The sequence below is a fragment of the Periplaneta americana genome, chromosome 16, assembly GCF_040183065.1.
Source record: "Periplaneta americana isolate PAMFEO1 chromosome 16, P.americana_PAMFEO1_priV1, whole genome shotgun sequence".
NCBI classification, from domain to species: Eukaryota; Metazoa; Arthropoda; class Insecta; order Blattodea; family Blattidae; genus Periplaneta; species Periplaneta americana.
The window spans coordinates 34,819,606-34,837,043 of NC_091132.1; the positions used below are offsets into that span (position 1 = coordinate 34,819,606).

The window sequence follows — 17,438 nt, forward strand, 5'->3', positions numbered from 1 at the left end:
GTATTGTATTGTATTGTATTTATTAACATTCCATGGTATCCATACATGCTTACAGCTAGAATATGGAACAAGTCAAAAAACTTAATACTATTATAAAATCTTAATTTATAGTCACAGTCTAGATGAAATATATACAGACGAGATTTACAATATAGTCTACTAGTACAACACATAGTTTTAGTATCAATTTCATGAAGTGTTATTGAATGTCATGAATTCACTTACAGAATAGAAGGCGTGAGAAATTAGGTACTTCTTTAATTTGGCCCTAAATAATTTTATGTTTTGAGTTTCATTTTTTATATCGATAGGGAGGCTATTAAAAATTTTTACTGCCATATAACGCACTCCTTTATGATAGCACGATAGACTTGCCGATGGAGTATGAAAGTCATTTTTTTGACGTGTATTTATGCTATGAACTGTTGAATTAGTTACAAAGTTTTCACGATTACATACGAGGAAGACTATTAATGAAAAGATATACTGACAAGCCATGGGCATTATTTGTAGTTTTTTGAAAATAGTCCTACACGATTCCCTAGATTTGGCACCTACTATTATTCTCATTACTCTTTTTTGTAATAGAAATATATTGTTACTATCTGTGGAATTTCCCCAGAATATTATTCCAAAACTCATTACCGAGTTCTTGTTCCAGAGAACGTCTCAATTGTGGACAATATCCACAACCTTCGTACCGTCAATAGCGAATCTTTGTTGTTAAAAGATTTTCTGTTATAGACCTAATACTGATTACTAAATCTGGACTGAATTTTCTTTGTGTTGCAGTTGGTGGTTTCACTGGAGTAGCTTATGGCTGAATCATGGCTTCCAGAACCACTATCTCCACCAAGCGGAAGGAAGGTAAGTGGGCCTACTACTTACTTCCTTACTTACAAATGGATTTTAAGAAACCCGGAGGTTTATTGCCGCCCATCACATAAGCCCGCCATCGGTCCTTATCCTGTGCAAGATTAATCCAGTCTCTATCATCACATCCCACCTCCCTCAAATCTATTTTAATATTAACTTCCCACCTACGTCTCGGCCTCCCTGAAGGTCTTTTTCCTTCCGGCTTCCCAACTAATACTCTATATGCATTTTTGGATTCGCCCATACGTGCTACATGCCCTTCCCATCTCAAACGTCTGGATTTAATGGTCTTAAGTACTAAATACGATAACCTATCACTGATAAATTCGACCTTTTTTACTGCTGATTTTATTCTTTTATGAATAAAAAATCCTGTTCCTAATTGATGATTATCATTTCCTTCCCCATAATACAACAAGAAATCTCCTATTTGTGTTATGCCGTTCCTATCTAACCTAACCTCCTGTAGTCCCACAAAGTATACTCTATATCTAGCTAGTTCTTTTGCTACTAATGTTACCCCTCCTGTTCTATATAGACATAACATTCCAAGTACCAAATCTCAAAACCTTATTCCTTTGCTATGGTCGTGCCAGAGAATCAGTCCCATTCCGAGGCTTATTTGAAGGATTCGTAACAAGCTGTTTTTTACGGTGATGGGTTGTTAGCCCTTCGCCCAACCCCCAAGCTGGAGGACCACCCCTCATCGGCCTGTCCGCGACTGCTTATACAATATATTCACAGCTACTCTCCATATCTGGAGGCCGTCTCCTCGATCCGCAATCTTAGGACGCGCCATACCGTGGTGATAGGGACCCACAATACATGGGGGCCTACTACTTACTTACTTACAAATGGATTTTAAGAAACCCGGAGGTTTATTGCCTCCCTCACATAAGCTCGCCATCGGTTCCTGTCCTGTGCAAGATTAATCCAGTCTCTATCATCACATCCCACCTCCCTCAAATCCATTTAATATTATCCTCTCATCTACTTCTCGGCCTCACCAAATGTCTCTCTGTCGTTTTAATCCTGTTAACACTTCGTAAGAAGTCGTTCGTTTCTCAAGTAGTGGAAATTTCCTTGTTCATAGTAGCCCCTTGTCCAGAAATCTTATTATGGAGAAGAATAAAGAGCGTGTTCTCTCGCTCAAGCTTGGAAATTCTTTATTGCCTACTGAATTCCTAAGTTTTTGCATTGCCATGGAGTGAAATTTCACTTTTAGTGAAGGATTTGATTAAATTTGTACATGCGTCACTTCTGTAGTGCTGAAGTCCAAAAGATCATTATTACTTCAAGGATTTTGAACCAACTGAAATGTGTCACGGTTTTCAGAGAAGTACAGTATTTATCAACAGTAATCTCACTAGAAGTTTGATTTATCTAGAGAAAATCAAAACTCGAGTGGGATTTAATTGACTATTACACGATTAGAAGAAAGTATATAAAGATTAGAAATAACGAAGTACTCCAATACAATAAAATATTCATTGACTTACGAAAATACAACTGTCTTCAAATGTATTATTGTAGCATGTCAACATTACAAATATTACGCTAGATGGCAGTAGTGTGTTATGATTAGCTGTTTTCTTGTTATCAGTTGTGCCAACTATGGGATCTTCATTGAACTCTGTGGACGGTTACTAGTCAAGAAGGCTTTGTTGATTCAATTTCATTTTTATTAAAACAGTTGCATTCCACTTCATTTATCCGGATCCCAGTAATCAACGTCACTTTACAGATGATTTTCAATAAATGTTAGCATTAAACAATCTCTGATACGTGACTATCCATAATATCATCGTATAGCAGAAGCTATAACATATCCTAAATAATATAAACAAGTGTTAGAAAAAAATTAATTAGAGATGATGAAATAAACAAGAAAAGTTTTAATTCAGGACGATGAAATAAAAAATAAACACGAATAATTTTAAAAGGAATTATTGAAAGTACAATTTTCAAATGTGAATGTTTTAGTGGTTGGTGGTTCAGTTGATGTTACATTGGACGTGTGCGTAAAAGAAGTGGAACTCGTTGATGTACATGGTGTATTCCTCAACTTATTCAGGATTTCCGAATGGTGCTCTTTTATTTGTAAATAGGGTTTCAGGAAAGTTGCATAGCTATGATCGGTGATCTTTATTAATTCTTGTTCTTGAATGCCAATGCGAGTCATATTTGAAAGTGCTGTGCATCGACTGGAGTGGTTTGTAATTTTCTGTTTTTTTTTTTTTTTTTTTTTTTTTTTTTTTTTTTTTTTTTTGACGTCCAGACCATTGCAGTTTGAAATGTTGCCAAACAGAGAAACAAATGCTAGGGTAGTGATAAAAATAAACAAATGCTAAGGAAGCGATAAAATTAAACAAATGCTAGGGACGCGATAAAATTGTGCGATAAGCAGCCATGATTGGTTCAAAGACGTCCTTTCGTACCGTTTTATTGGTCAAAAGTAGTGTGATGTAGTAAAAGTCTAATAGTCAAAATAAACGCTGAGTTGTGATAAATGTCCTTAAAATATAGAAACATCTCAAGTATCTCATATATATATATATATATATATATATATATATATATATATATATATATAATTTGTAATGAACTGCCTCAAAAATGAGGAACAGTCAATTAATTGTTCTCCTTCATTGAGTTTCTCTTTTAAAAAAGTAGCATCTTTTTGAAATCTAAAATTTTGTCATGAATTTATACCAAATAATTTTCACATCCTTGCAGAGATTTTTCAACGAATTTACCTTAACAGAAAAATCGCTGAGGTATACAACTTTTTGCAGGCATTAAGTAACACATACCTCGAAAAGACAAAATATATGATTATGTCTCGTGACGAGAATATTGTACGAAATGGAAATATAAAAATTGGAAATTTATCTTTTGAAGAGGTGGAGAAGTTCAAATATCTGGGAGCAACAGTAACAAATATAAATGATACTCGGGAGGAAATTAAACACAGAATAAATATGGAAAATGCCTGTTATTATTCGGTTGAGAAACTTTTATCATCCAGTCTGCTGTCGAAAAATCTGAAAGTTAGAATTTATAAAACAGTTATATTACCGGTTGTTCTGTATGGTTGTGAAACTTGGACTCTCACTTTGAGAGAGGAACAGAGATTAAGGGTGTTTGAGAATAAGGTACTTAGGAAAATATCTGGGGCTGAGAGGGATGAAGTTACAGGAGAATGGATAAAGTTATACAACACTGAATTGCACGCATTGTATTCTTCACCTGACATAATTAGGAACATTAAATCCAGACGTTTGAGATGGGCAGGGCACGTATAGGCGAACCCAGAAATGCGTATAGAGTGTTATTTGGGAGGCCGGAGGGGAAAATACCTTTAGGGAGGCCGAGACGTAGATGGGAAGATAATATTAAAATATATTTGAGGGAGGTGGGATATGATGATAGAGAATGGATTAATCTTGCTCAGGATAGGTACCAATGGCGGGCTTATGTGAGGGCGCTAATGAACCTCCGGGTTCCTTAAAAGCCAGTAGGTTCTCGTCTTCAATAAGTGAAGAGAGTTACTACAGAAGTAAAAGAAAAAGATTAACAAGTAAATTTCCGATTGTATTTAAATTAAGGGCGTTTGCTAAGTCAATGTCCATCAATATTCCTGATATTGTCTCAAGCTTAGCACAATAGTATGAATCTGAAATGTTCTGGGCAATAAAATTGATTAATTCTTGATCTTAGATTCGTTTACTCCAGTATTTTTGTGTTATACATTTGACTGCTCAAGGTGTCAACACTGACATTATGTTGACTTCACAACAAACAAAAGGAAAACACAAGGAGCCTAATATGTCCGAACTTGAGCGGGTACTTGTTTGTTTACTTTTCCATAACGAGCGGCACGTGGTAGCTGTTTTGTTGTGGTAGTGCCAAAGGCAGAATTAGAAACTAAGTCACAAGGAGAGGATACGCTTTTGAAATCGCCGATTTTGGTGATTCTGTTTGGATCTGAAAGTGTTGTTAAGATGTTCTATAGCAGAAAGAAAAATAGTTCTTCTTGTACAAAAGCAAGCTCATGTTGATGAAGATGAATCCTAAATGAAGAGTCCACTGCAAGAATTATGGATGTCATCTGGAATACGTTTTTCAGGAGAAGCAATTGAAAGTTTGAAATGCTTAGCGCTCAAAGCTTAACTGTGATTTTCCGATCGTTACTGGACAATGACTATCAGTGTTAATGCCATATAACTCTCTATGTACATTCTATATGTCTTAAGCTATGCATTGACAGTCTTGGTTCATTTTCGACAAGAAAGTGGCATCCATCATTCTTGCAGTGGACTCTTCAAATATTTTAATGAGAGTATTTTTTGTAGGTATTTCTATTTTCATATAAATTAAAATAGGCAAATTGACTACCTCTATAGATTGGAATCAAATTAAAGTCATGATTTTAGTGACTGATATTTATTTACTACGATTCACACTTGTGGAATAGCGGTTAGCGCGTCTGGCCGCGAAACCAGGTAGCCCGGTTTCGAATCTCGGTTGGGGTAAGTTACCTGGTTGAGGTTTTTTCCGGAGTTTTCCCTCAACCCAACATGAACAAATGCTGGATAACTATCGGTGGTGGACTCCGGACTCATTTCACCGACATTATCAACTTCATCTCATTCAAACGCTAAATAATCTAAGATGTTGATAAAGCTTCGTAAAATAACCTACTATTTACTACATACCACGGTTCCGTATGGGTTATTTTTTGTCTACCACAATAAAATTTCACTTCTCGCAAGAATAATAATAGCAATACTAGGCCTACACGAAGGATATTGAATGCTCTGAATTCCTACAACACTTTCAGTAACTCAATAATGCTGTACTTTCACATCGTAGAATGTAACAACAGTGGAAATATAAATCTTAATGCTTTCTCATTAATACAGTGTTGGAAACCGTTAGTTTAAGTACAGAGGCATAACATTCTTTTTTTTTTTTGTAGGTTATTTTACGACGATTTATCAACATTTTAGGTTTTTTAGCGTCTGAATGAGATGAAGGTGATAATGTTGGTGAAATGAGTCCGGAGTCCAGCACCGATAGTTACCCAGCATTTGCTCATATTGGGTTGAGCGAAAACCCCGGAAAAACCTCAACCAGGTAACTTGTCGCGACCAGGATTCGAACCCGGGTCACCTGGTTTCGCTGCCAGACGCGCTAACCGTTACTGTAAAGGTGTGGACCATAACAATCTTAAGTGGTCAAAATAATATTTCTCCATTACATCATATAGTGATGATACTAATGGCATATGTCGACATAAACCGTTAATACTGACAAAATGTTAGAAAATAAGACTTCTGGCAAAATGATTATTTTACTGTATTATGACTTGTATTTCACCCAGACACAAGTCCGTAATACCAAATGAAAACTTAAGTACTCCTTTTTAATAGCTTTTCAAAAACTAAAAATTATGAAAAAGAAGTGATTTAAGCCCCACCGAAAAATTATGAAAATAAAAAATGAATAAAATTTTACTTTATACGATAATCTTTAGACCTCCTGCGGCTCGATGAAAAATGTTATCAGAGATCTAGCTTTTTTACTGCTTACAGGATAACTACAAGACAACTTTTGTACACCCTTCGTTTTGAATTTCGGATAATTTTTTTGATACGCCGTACTGGGCATGACGCTGGCGGCCGCACTCGTACGTTAACCCCGCTACTTAAAACATGTATAAAATTGTACCTTATAGAAGATGCTGGAAATGTCGTCCTCCCTCGGCTAAACAGGCGTTATATTGGGAAAACACATTTTGACTGACACGATTAAGTTCTGATTTTATTTATACGATATTTAACCTCACGATAATTAAAATGCTCAATTTAAGATCAATGAAGAGTAGACAAAGTGTGTTCTACTCGTAAAACTTCGGACCGATTATTCGTCTTGCAGTAACAGGACACCATACTCCAGCTTTTCTGTCGTGAAGAGGGATTTATTGTACAAGATGATGATAATCAGAACACCAATAGCGAGTATTTTGATTGCTTACACGACCAGTCAGCTGGAACCACGCCTCGTCTAGAAAGAACACGAGCTGTGAGTCGATTAAACCTTCAGTCACTTATGAAAAGAAGCACACATTTTCAGATTCGAATGATTAATATAACTATATAAAATAAATATAGAGAAAAATAAACTCTTTTTAATAACTTGGAATTGAACGTGTTACATCAGCTGCTTGTCTATGCAGATGACGTGAATATGTTAAAATCCACAAACGATTAGGGAAAACACGGGAATTTTACTGGAAGCAAGTAAAGAGATAGGTTTGGAAGTAAATCCCGAAAAGACAAAGTACATGATTATGACTCGTGACGGGAATATTGTACGAAATGGAAATATAAAAATTGTAAATTTATCTTTTGAAGAGGTGGAGAAGTTCAAATACCTGGGAGCAACAGTAACAAATATAAATGATACTCGGGAGGAAATTAAACATAGAATAAATATGGGAAATGCCTGTTATTATTCGGTTGAGAAACTTTTATCATCCAGTCTGCTGTCGAAAAATCTGAAAGTTAGAATTTATAAAACAGTTATATTACCGGTTGTTCTTTATGTTTGAGGAACATAGGATAAGGGTACAAATTAAGCTTTCAGGAATAACTCCCTGTAAAGTTAATTTGAATAATTTCGAGGGAAAAATTGTTCCGGGGCCGGGTATCGAACCCGGGACCTTTGGTTAAACGTACCAACGCTCTCTCAACTGAGCTACCCTGGAACTCTACCCGACACCGATCCAATTTTTCCCTCTATATCCGTCTCTCCCAACTGAGCTACCCGGGAACTCTACCCGACACCGATACTATTTTTCCCTCTATATCCACAGATATATCCCGGGTAGCTCAGTTGGGAGAGCGTTGGTACGTTTAACCAAAGGTCCCGGGTTCGATACCCGGCCCCGGAACAATTTTTCCCTCGAAATTATTCAAATTAACTTAACAGGGAGTTATTCCTGAAAGCTTAATTTGTATAATACACGTCACTGTACGTAACAGAAAACCACAATTTAAGTCACACGGAGTTAGTGTGCACTCAATGTTGGTTGCTTGACGGTTGTCAGCCCACTTTGAGGTCTGTGGATATAGAGGGAAAAATTGGATCGGTGTCGGGGTAGAGTTCCCGGGTAGCTCAGTTGGGAGAGCGTTGGTACGTTTAACCAAAGGTCCCGGGTTCGATACCCGGCCCCGGAACAATTTTTCCCTCGAAATTATTCATAGGATAAGGGTGTTTGAGAATAAGGTGCTTAGGAAAATATTTGGGGCTAAGAGGGATGAAGTTACAGGAGAATGGAGAAAGTTACACAACACAGAACTGCACGCAATTTATTCTTCACCTGACATAATTAGGAACATTAAATCCAGACGTTTTAGATGGGCAGGGCATGTAACACGTATGGGCGAATCCAGAAATGCATATAGAGTGTTAGTTGGGAGACCGGAGGGAAAAATACCTTTAGGGAGGCCGAGACGTAGATGGGAAGATAATATTAAAATGGATTTGAGGGAGGTGGGATATGATGATAGAGAATGGATTAATCTTTCTGAGGATAGGGACCAATGGCGTGCTTATGTGAGGGCGGCAATGAACCTCCGGGTTCCTTAAAAGCCAGTAAGTTAATAACAATAATAATAATAATAATAATAATAATAATAATAATAATGATTGTTTACATCTTAATCCCGTCTACGGTGGTCTTGTGCCCTGCTAATCATATAACCAGAGTATATCGATGCTTGTTAATTACTCAGTTTGTTCCAAATTTACACAAGATTAAGGACGGAAAGAGCCAAAGTGGCAAATTCTTGAAATTGATGAATCTCTCGGTATCTTGTTTGATAAATAAAGTTCTCCTGTATGATGAAGTGTAGATTATCCACTCGTATCAATTATGGCATACGATTATGAATTGAGGTTTGTCCTTCGTAATTAAAAACACAGCCGATGAATTCTGAAATATAACAGTAGCTAAAATATAACCAATAAATTATAAAATATAACAGTAGTAAAAAAATCATAATCGTTAAATTCTGAAATATAACTGCAGTAAAAAATCATAATCGTTAAATGCTGAAATAAAATAGTAGAAAAAATCATAATCGTTAAAGTCTGAAATACGACAGTAGTAAAATATTATAATCGTTAAATTCTGAAATACAATTGCAATAAAAATAATAATCGTTAAATTCTGAAATATAACTAGTAAAAAATCATAATCGTTAAAGTCTGAAATACGACAGTAGTAAAATATTATAATCGTTAAATTCTGAAATACAATTGCAATAAAAATAATAATCGTTAAATTCTGAAATATAACTAGTAAAAAATCATAATCGTTAAATTCTTAAATATAACTGTAGTAAAAACTAATAATCGTTAAATTCTGAAATATAACAGTATTTAAAAAGTCATAATCGTTAAATTCTGAAATATAACGGTAGTAAAAATCATAATCGTTAAATTCTTAAATGTAACTGTAGTAAAAATCATAATCGTAAAATTCTGAAATATGACAGTATTTAAAAAGTCATAATAGTTAAATTATGAAATATAACAGTAGTAAAAAATCGTAACCGATGCATTCTGAAATATAACAGTAGGTAGTTAAAAAATCATAACCTTTAAATTTTTTAACATAACAGTATTAAAAAACCATAACCGATAAATTATGAAATATAACAGTTTTTAAATAATCACAACCGATATATTCTGAAATATAACAGTAGTAAAAATATCATTACTTTTAAATTCTGAAATATAATAGTATTTAAAAAATCATAACCGATGAATTCTGAAATATAACATTTTAAAAATCATGATCATTAAATTCAGAAATATAACACTAGTAAAATATCGTAACCAATAAATTCTGAAATATATCAATAGTAAAAATCATAATCGTTAAGTACTGAAATATAACAGTATTTAAATAATCATAATCGTTAAATTCTGAAATATGACAGTATTTAAAAAATCATAACCGATAAATTCTTAAATATAACAATACTAAAAAAATCATAACCGTTAAATTTTTTAATATAACAGTAGTAAAAATCATAGCAGATAAATTCTGAAATATAACAGTATTTAAAAATTCATAACCGTTAAATTTCTAAACATAACAGTATTAAAAATCATAGCCGATGAATTCTGAAATTAACAGTAGTAAAAAATTATACCCGTTAAATTCTGAAATATAACAAGTAAAATAATTAAAATAAATATATCACTGGTCTTTAATATTTTATAGAGTAGACTTTGGCTGTAATAACTGCTTCACATTTTCGCTGCATGAACCTTGCAAGGCGTTCACACTTTTGAGAGCTGATTTTATACTATTCTGTAACAATCTTCCTTTTCAATTCTTTTTTTTTCGAAGAAAGATGTTTGCTGTAGATCCTTGGCTTCAGATAAGCCCGTAAATGCACAATCAGTTTTAAATTAGTAGATTGAGGAGTTCTTGGTAGTATAGGCACGTTCCAAATTAACCAAGTCTCATTTATTTCGGCCGTATTTTTGGGGTCGTTGTCATGTTGGAACATGTATTGTAAGCGTCGTACCCAATTTTTCCCCATTTTGTTAACATTCTTCTTAAGAATGTCCACACACACACACACTTCCTTGTACATTAGATCATCAATGAACTGCATATTTCCACACCCCCTCTTGCTTACATGCACCCCTACAACACAACAACCACCCCCATGCTTTATAGTGGGCAGTGTGTTGGCCACATTATTGTTCTCATTGAGTTTTCTCCGCACTCTGATGACGCCATCAGAGCCAAATAGGTTAACTTTAGTCTCATCAGACCAGACAACATTACCGGTATTCCAAAATTCCTGGGCCTTATTTACGTGTTCTTTTGCGAACTTCATTATTTCAATTCGGTTCTTCCTACTAACAAATGGTTTCTTCTTTAAGATTCTACCATAGTCTAGTATATACAGTCACGAAGCTCAATACGTAGTAAATATGCATCCATAGATAGTTGCTAACTACTAGGATCGCTAATATCGCCTCATTACAGACAATGCAAAATAGTACCGGCACAGTCTATTGTTCCTGGCATCCTCACAACTCAAGCTTCGTGAATGTATATACTAGACTGTGATTCTACCATGGTAACTAAGTCTACGAAGTACCCGACGGACAGTCTTAGTACCTACCTTCTTACCAGTAGTTACTTTTGGAGCTCTTACCGTAGGTTTCGATTTTACTCATCTCACAATGGCTCGTTCCTCTTTTTTTCTTAACTTCATTCGTTTCGGTTTTCTTAGTATATTCTGTACCGAACCTTTATATTTAAATTTATTAACAATATACTGCACCGTTGCATGACATTGTTTACAAGTTGGCCTGTTTTTCTTAAAGAATATCCCTTTAGGGCTACATTGATAATTGTCCTCTTGAGGTCGGAACTGAGCTCTTTATTTACTCATCTTGAAGAGCACTACCTGGCGGTGTAAATAAACGAATCAAACTCTGTCTGGTCTGATCCACGATTTTTTGTGCCGTGTAAGAAATGCAAATATGTCTACTATGTACTCAAGTGTATGAATAAGAAAGGGGCTTATATTTTGCGTTAAAAATACTTATTTTGTTATGAATAAAATATTTCAGTTTTGAAGTACTTTTTTCTTTGGATATTTACACATGCTATGTCTTTATATACAAACTACAAAAATACAATTTAATATTTACAATAACTTATTTAAAAATTCTGTTTTTATAATAGATTTGGCTTGGTATGAATAACAAAGTGATACAGTGTATCAGTATATGTTGCGCAATATATTCGATCGTAGTTGCCAAGTTTTTAGAATGTAACTCATTGTTCTTCTTCCTCCGCACCATATGCCTACACCGTCTGACCCGAAGACATTATATTTACTTTCGTCGTATCCTACTGTATAGGTCCATGGTTTTCATTTTGTATTGGAGAGCGAATTAACGTGGTTTGCGTACTTACGTTCGCTTCGCAATGATCCGTTACCGACTGGGCAATTGACTGTGATCAACGAAGATCTTTGAGATCTATTGCAATGATACGCGTTGGTTGTGTACCTTTATATCAATTTCTGTTCCGCTTCATTCAACTCACTCCCATCCTTCGCATTTTGATGAATTGTAATCCGCCAGTCAAATATATCGAAAACTACGAACATTTAAGAAAACAATAACAGTCTTGACGGGAAGTACGTATGACGGAAAAAGAATAGTAATATGCGTTACAAGAGCGGTATATTGACGTTTTCATGTTCGAGGAAAAGATTGAAAAAACGAAACGTAGTTGCGCTTTTTTAATTTCCGAGAACATGAAAACAAACATACCGCTCGTGTATCGTACATTATTTTGTGCGAAGATCGTTTATTACATACCTGAAAGAGGAATTTCTAATTAGTTGCAATGAAATTTCTAACTTGGTTTCTGTTCAATGACGGTAACTTTGGAAAACAAATATATCTATCTTCAACAGTGTTCCTATAAAATGTTTTCTGTGTTTACTATATTGCAGTAGGCCGTGATATACGTCTGTCTTTTTTTTCCCCCAGTCTATGATGAGTCTGGAATCTTGTTGATTTTTTCACGGCTTCCTTAATGTTACTTGCATTACAAATGCAGTAACTTTTGTGGTGTTGTAGAGTTTACTTAATTTTTGCAAATATTTAAAAACAATAATTAACAGTGCAATTTAGGTGAAATTGCAGTGGTAAGTTTCCAATTTATAATTATTACTATATTGAACGTCTTTAAAAATAATATGTTAAAAGCCTAAAGCAGTAAAATGAATATGACGCTTAAGCGGTAAGAATAGGGAAATTGTTATGTGTGTTACGTTGGGAATACTGAATGTGGTATTTTACACTTACCGCGTATTGGTTTTGTGCGGAAAGCAAGCAAATACGCACGATCTCGCACAAAAGCAGTTACAACGTTAGCTGTAGGTAAATAAGGAACATTTAACAAGAAACTTTGGGTATACGAATACTTTTTGTTTCGTCAATACAACATGTTACAGTGTGTTACTCAAAATTTCGATTCATGTACTTTTTCTGGAGTTACATAAATAGTACTTAGTTACCAATGAACTAACATGCCTTTTATTACATATTTTATTTCCGTTAAACTTTTAGCCTATATTTTCCCAGAGAAACTCTTTTAAATAAAAAGTGAGAGGGGAATTAAGGAAAACCCAATGATTGCGTGAAACGTCTACACTCGAATTTAAGTAATTGTACTTTCTTTAACAATGTATTGTAGTGTATTTTATTTGATAGTAATGTACGTACACTGGATTCCATTAATGCCGTCTCGTTCTTTAGTCGTACTGACAACTAAACTATGTCTTATACTCCCACCCTTAACGTGCACGTGCGGCTTGACTCGTCTGTCTTGTGTATTCCGGTTTTCAGTGGCGTTCATGACAGAATAGTAGCTACACAATTAAAACTCTTTTGCGATGTACACCGACATTTCAGAGGTGCAGCGGCACGTCACTGCTCGTAGATATGATTTCTATGTGTCTGTTGGGCCTATATACATACTTACTAATATAGCAGTGGGAGGGGAATGAAATATTGATTGTGAACACAACTTTAAAACGTAACGGCATCAGTGTAATAGATTGCATACGGAGTGAACCGTAAGTAATGTCATTGATTTCAAGGGTTTATTCTTTGAGATATTAAAAAAAAGTTTAATACAATTTTGCTCCTTTTCGAGAAAAAAATATCATAGCATATTTTGAGAAAACTTTTGAATTAATTCCCGATATGCTCAGTCTGTTTAAGAGAGCAGTGTATTATGACGATGAACGATTGAAAGAATTTTGGTTTTGTCCTTTAAATGTGCAGAAATTTGGTCCCAACAAATGTAACGTAAAGGCGTTTTAAAACTTGATGCACTCTGACAACCCTGTAAAGGTTATTGCCTCCTGGAGAAATGCAGTTCGTGTAATGCGAGCGATGGATGAGATAACGAGAAATATAAACGTAACACATAAAATTGTTTTTATGAGAAATTTGATTCCTTGTATGTAAGTTTACTGGTTACTGCTTTAAACATTAAAGTGAAAGGGAACTATTTCTAATTAACTGAAGAAAATGCTTGTAGTACGAAAAACGGAAATTTTTTAATCAGTAATTAGATTTGTATAACGTAAAATAAGCTTTTCTTGTTGTCTGTGTTTATCGAATATTTAATTAAAATTAAATAGAAGTGTTTAAAAATATTTTTAATTTAGTTCGTTTAACGTAAAACAAGCATATCTTATTTTTATTGATTCCTTTAGAGTTTTAAATGTTCTAAAATTTTGTTTTTATAAAGTGACATAAGCATCATTAATGTTCACGTTCTCTAGAATATTCAATTGACATGGGAGAGTATAAATATATCTTTATCTTTTCAATTTATTTTGAAATAAGCGTAGTTTATTGTCTTCGTTTTCTGAACATTTAATTAAAATTAGGTTGTAGAGTTTATTTTAAATTTTCCAAGATTTTATTTAACCTGAAGTCAGCAGTGTTCCTTCTCCACTCTCTAACACAGATAGAACCCAAAAATTAACGTTATATCATCTGTAGGTATTTTACGAGTTTAAAAACAATCTACGTGGCAATGGCATTCAGCTTCCCTGTTCATAACAAGCCAGGTGAAGGGGTTGTTCAGAGCAACACAGCTTTATGTGCACTACCTGCTGATTACACAGCGTTGCACGATCTCGTAATTCATGTATTTTAAAAAGCACATTTTTCTGGAACACTATTCAAAATACAGCAAAATGGTATTAGACTTTTTCTTTACCCTTTACTTAAGGAATTCATTCACCAGAATCATCCACCAGAATTTTACCCTTTACTAAAGGAATCAACCACCAGAATATAGCCCTACATGAACCATATACCCAACACTTTCATTACTATTGTAATGTAATCGATACATATTAAGTCTCGATTTCGAAAACTATATGACAACATTATATTATACTGTACATAGCCCTTAAATTGTAACATTCAGAATGTGTTATTTCTCTTGTCACCCGACAATGAGCTTCATCACATTTATTTCTTCTGTTTCAGCATTCAGTGAAGAACTAAGTACAGTGCTGTCGCGTCGAACTATAGTGACGTCACAAGAGGAGTATGAGGTGTCTATGTTCGAGCACAGTGCGGGCGTTGAGGCATTGGACGTAGAGGAGGTAAGATACAGTAAATAAATGTGTAGACCATTAGTTATCTCGTGAAATGAAATGCATGCGTGTGCCGTAGCTTATAGTAAGAACCTTATGGTGGGGATAAGAGAGCTAGCTAGCTACAAGTGGAAGAGTAGCAAGGGAAGCTTCCCAGTCCACTTTCTTCTTCCCCTCGCTAGCAGGTACATTTCATGAGATAACGAATGGCCTATATAATAGACAGCACTGTGAGAAAGCAAATATTTTTGTGGCCCTTTCAGTTACAGTGTTAGCGCGCTCCCTTCCATCCAGGAGACCCGGGTGAGCCTCTGTCAGGTCTGGGTGAAATTTATGGTGGACAAAACAGACGTTGCAGAGGGTTTTTCTCAAGGTTCTCTCCTTTCCCTTTTTCATTCTACCGGCACTCTCCACTTCTCCCTCATTTCATATATCATCTATGGTAGTAAAAGTGGATTGGGGTGATGTCTGGTGTAGTACAGGTTTCCGATGCTGATCTATTTATTTATTTATTTATTTATTATTTTGCTAATAATTGTAACATAAAATATAATATATATAGAAACTTTAGCTCGCCCTGAAAGAGTAGAACTCGTGCTCAAGGGCGGATTCCTGAATTGAAATTAATAATTATACAATAAAATTTGTCTTATGTCTACTATGCAATTGTAGTATATAAATTTAAATTTACAATTTTTCAATTTTTATAAAATCTATACATAACTTTTTAAATTTAATACTAGAACTATTAGAATTGACAAAATTAGGATATTTAAATATACATTTGTTATATATTCTTGAGTCTAAATTACTACTATGATTAAATACTGTAACAGTGTTGCATTTTGGTTCAAACAATCTTAAAGAATTCATACCTTTTGTTTCAAAAGTTGTATGAGAATACAATTCAAAATTATTTCGATTTTTATGTATGGATTTTATTAATATAATATAATAAATTTGTCTTACGTTAAGTACATTAAAGTCTAGAAACAAATTTTGAGATGGAAAATCAATAGGTTTATGAAGACATATTTTAATTATTTTCTTCTGTAATAAATAAAGTAGATTAAAATTGGATTTAAATGAGCTACCCCATTCTATAATTCCATACATAATTACCGATTGAAATAAAGTTAAATATATTGCGCGTAATAAACTTATTGACAAGTAATTCCTCAATAAAACAAAATAATATATTATTTTACGTAATTTATTACAAAGGTAATTAATGTGTTGGTTCCATTTTAAATGATTATCGAAAATTATGCCTAAATACTTAACTTTAGAGGACTCTTTAACAATCGGACATTTACACTGTATAAGACAACAATCAGAATTATGTAATTTAATACTTAATATAGATGTAGGAGGTTTGTTACATTTTTCAGATAATGAGAATGGAATAATTATGGTTTTATTTTCGTTGATAAAAAGATAATTTATGTCAAACCATTTTTTTATTAATTTAAGTCCATTATTTGAGTTATTATATGCATCATACCAGATTTTTCCACCAAAAAGTAAAACTGTCTCTCTGCATAAGAATAGTGAACACCATTGTATTGTTGTAAGTCAATTTTTAATAAGTCATTAATATATATTAAAAATAGAATAGGGTCTAGAACTGTGCCTTTGGGAACACCTATATTAATAATTGATAATTGACGTTCTGAGGGTTCCAAGTTATGGGTTCAGGCTCGTCAGTAGCCGATGGGACCTTACCTGTAAACTCAGGAAAAATGGCCAGACTGTTACTGTAAGTCGGATTCATGAATGCCACTCAGGCCATACGAGGACTTAAACAATTATCGCATAAAGGGTGTATACAATGGGTGAAAGGATCCATCCCGGATCCAGCCCTCGTGAAAATAGATAGATAGATAGATAGATAGATAGATAGATAGATAGATAGATAGATAGATAGATAGATAGATAGATGGATGGATGGATGGATGGATGGATGGATGGATGGATGGATGGATGGATGGATGGATGGATGGATGGATGGATGGATGGATGGATGGATGGATGGATGGATGGGCGGGCGGGCGGGCGGGCGGGCGGGCGGGCGGGCGGACGGACGGACCGACAGACAGACAGACCGACAGACAGACAGACAGACAGACAGACAGACAGACAGACAGACAGATAGATAGATAGATAGATCCAATCAATCAATCCTCAATCGATCACTTCGTAAACTGATTCTTCCTTTGATCGCAGGTGTATGGATCCAGACAATAATATGAACTTTGCGTTTCATATATCGTACTTCAAGCTACGGTTTGTTTACGGGGATCATCGCCGGACGCACAT

At 34.5% G+C, this 17,438-nt stretch overlaps 1 protein-coding gene across 1 annotated transcript in view; it reads left to right on the plus strand.

Annotated features, from left to right (window-relative positions):
- Window positions 1–17,438, plus strand: part of Obsc (Obscurin) — a 439,567-nt gene that overhangs the window by 57,213 nt on the left and 364,916 nt on the right. Inside the window, exons 2-3 of the mRNA XM_069813004.1 lie at window positions 793–867; window positions 15,010–15,128. Of these exons, the coding sequence (XP_069669105.1) occupies window positions 828–867; window positions 15,010–15,128 (159 nt within the window). The 5' untranslated portion in view covers window positions 793–827. The remainder of the gene's footprint in view (window positions 1–792; window positions 868–15,009; window positions 15,129–17,438) is intronic.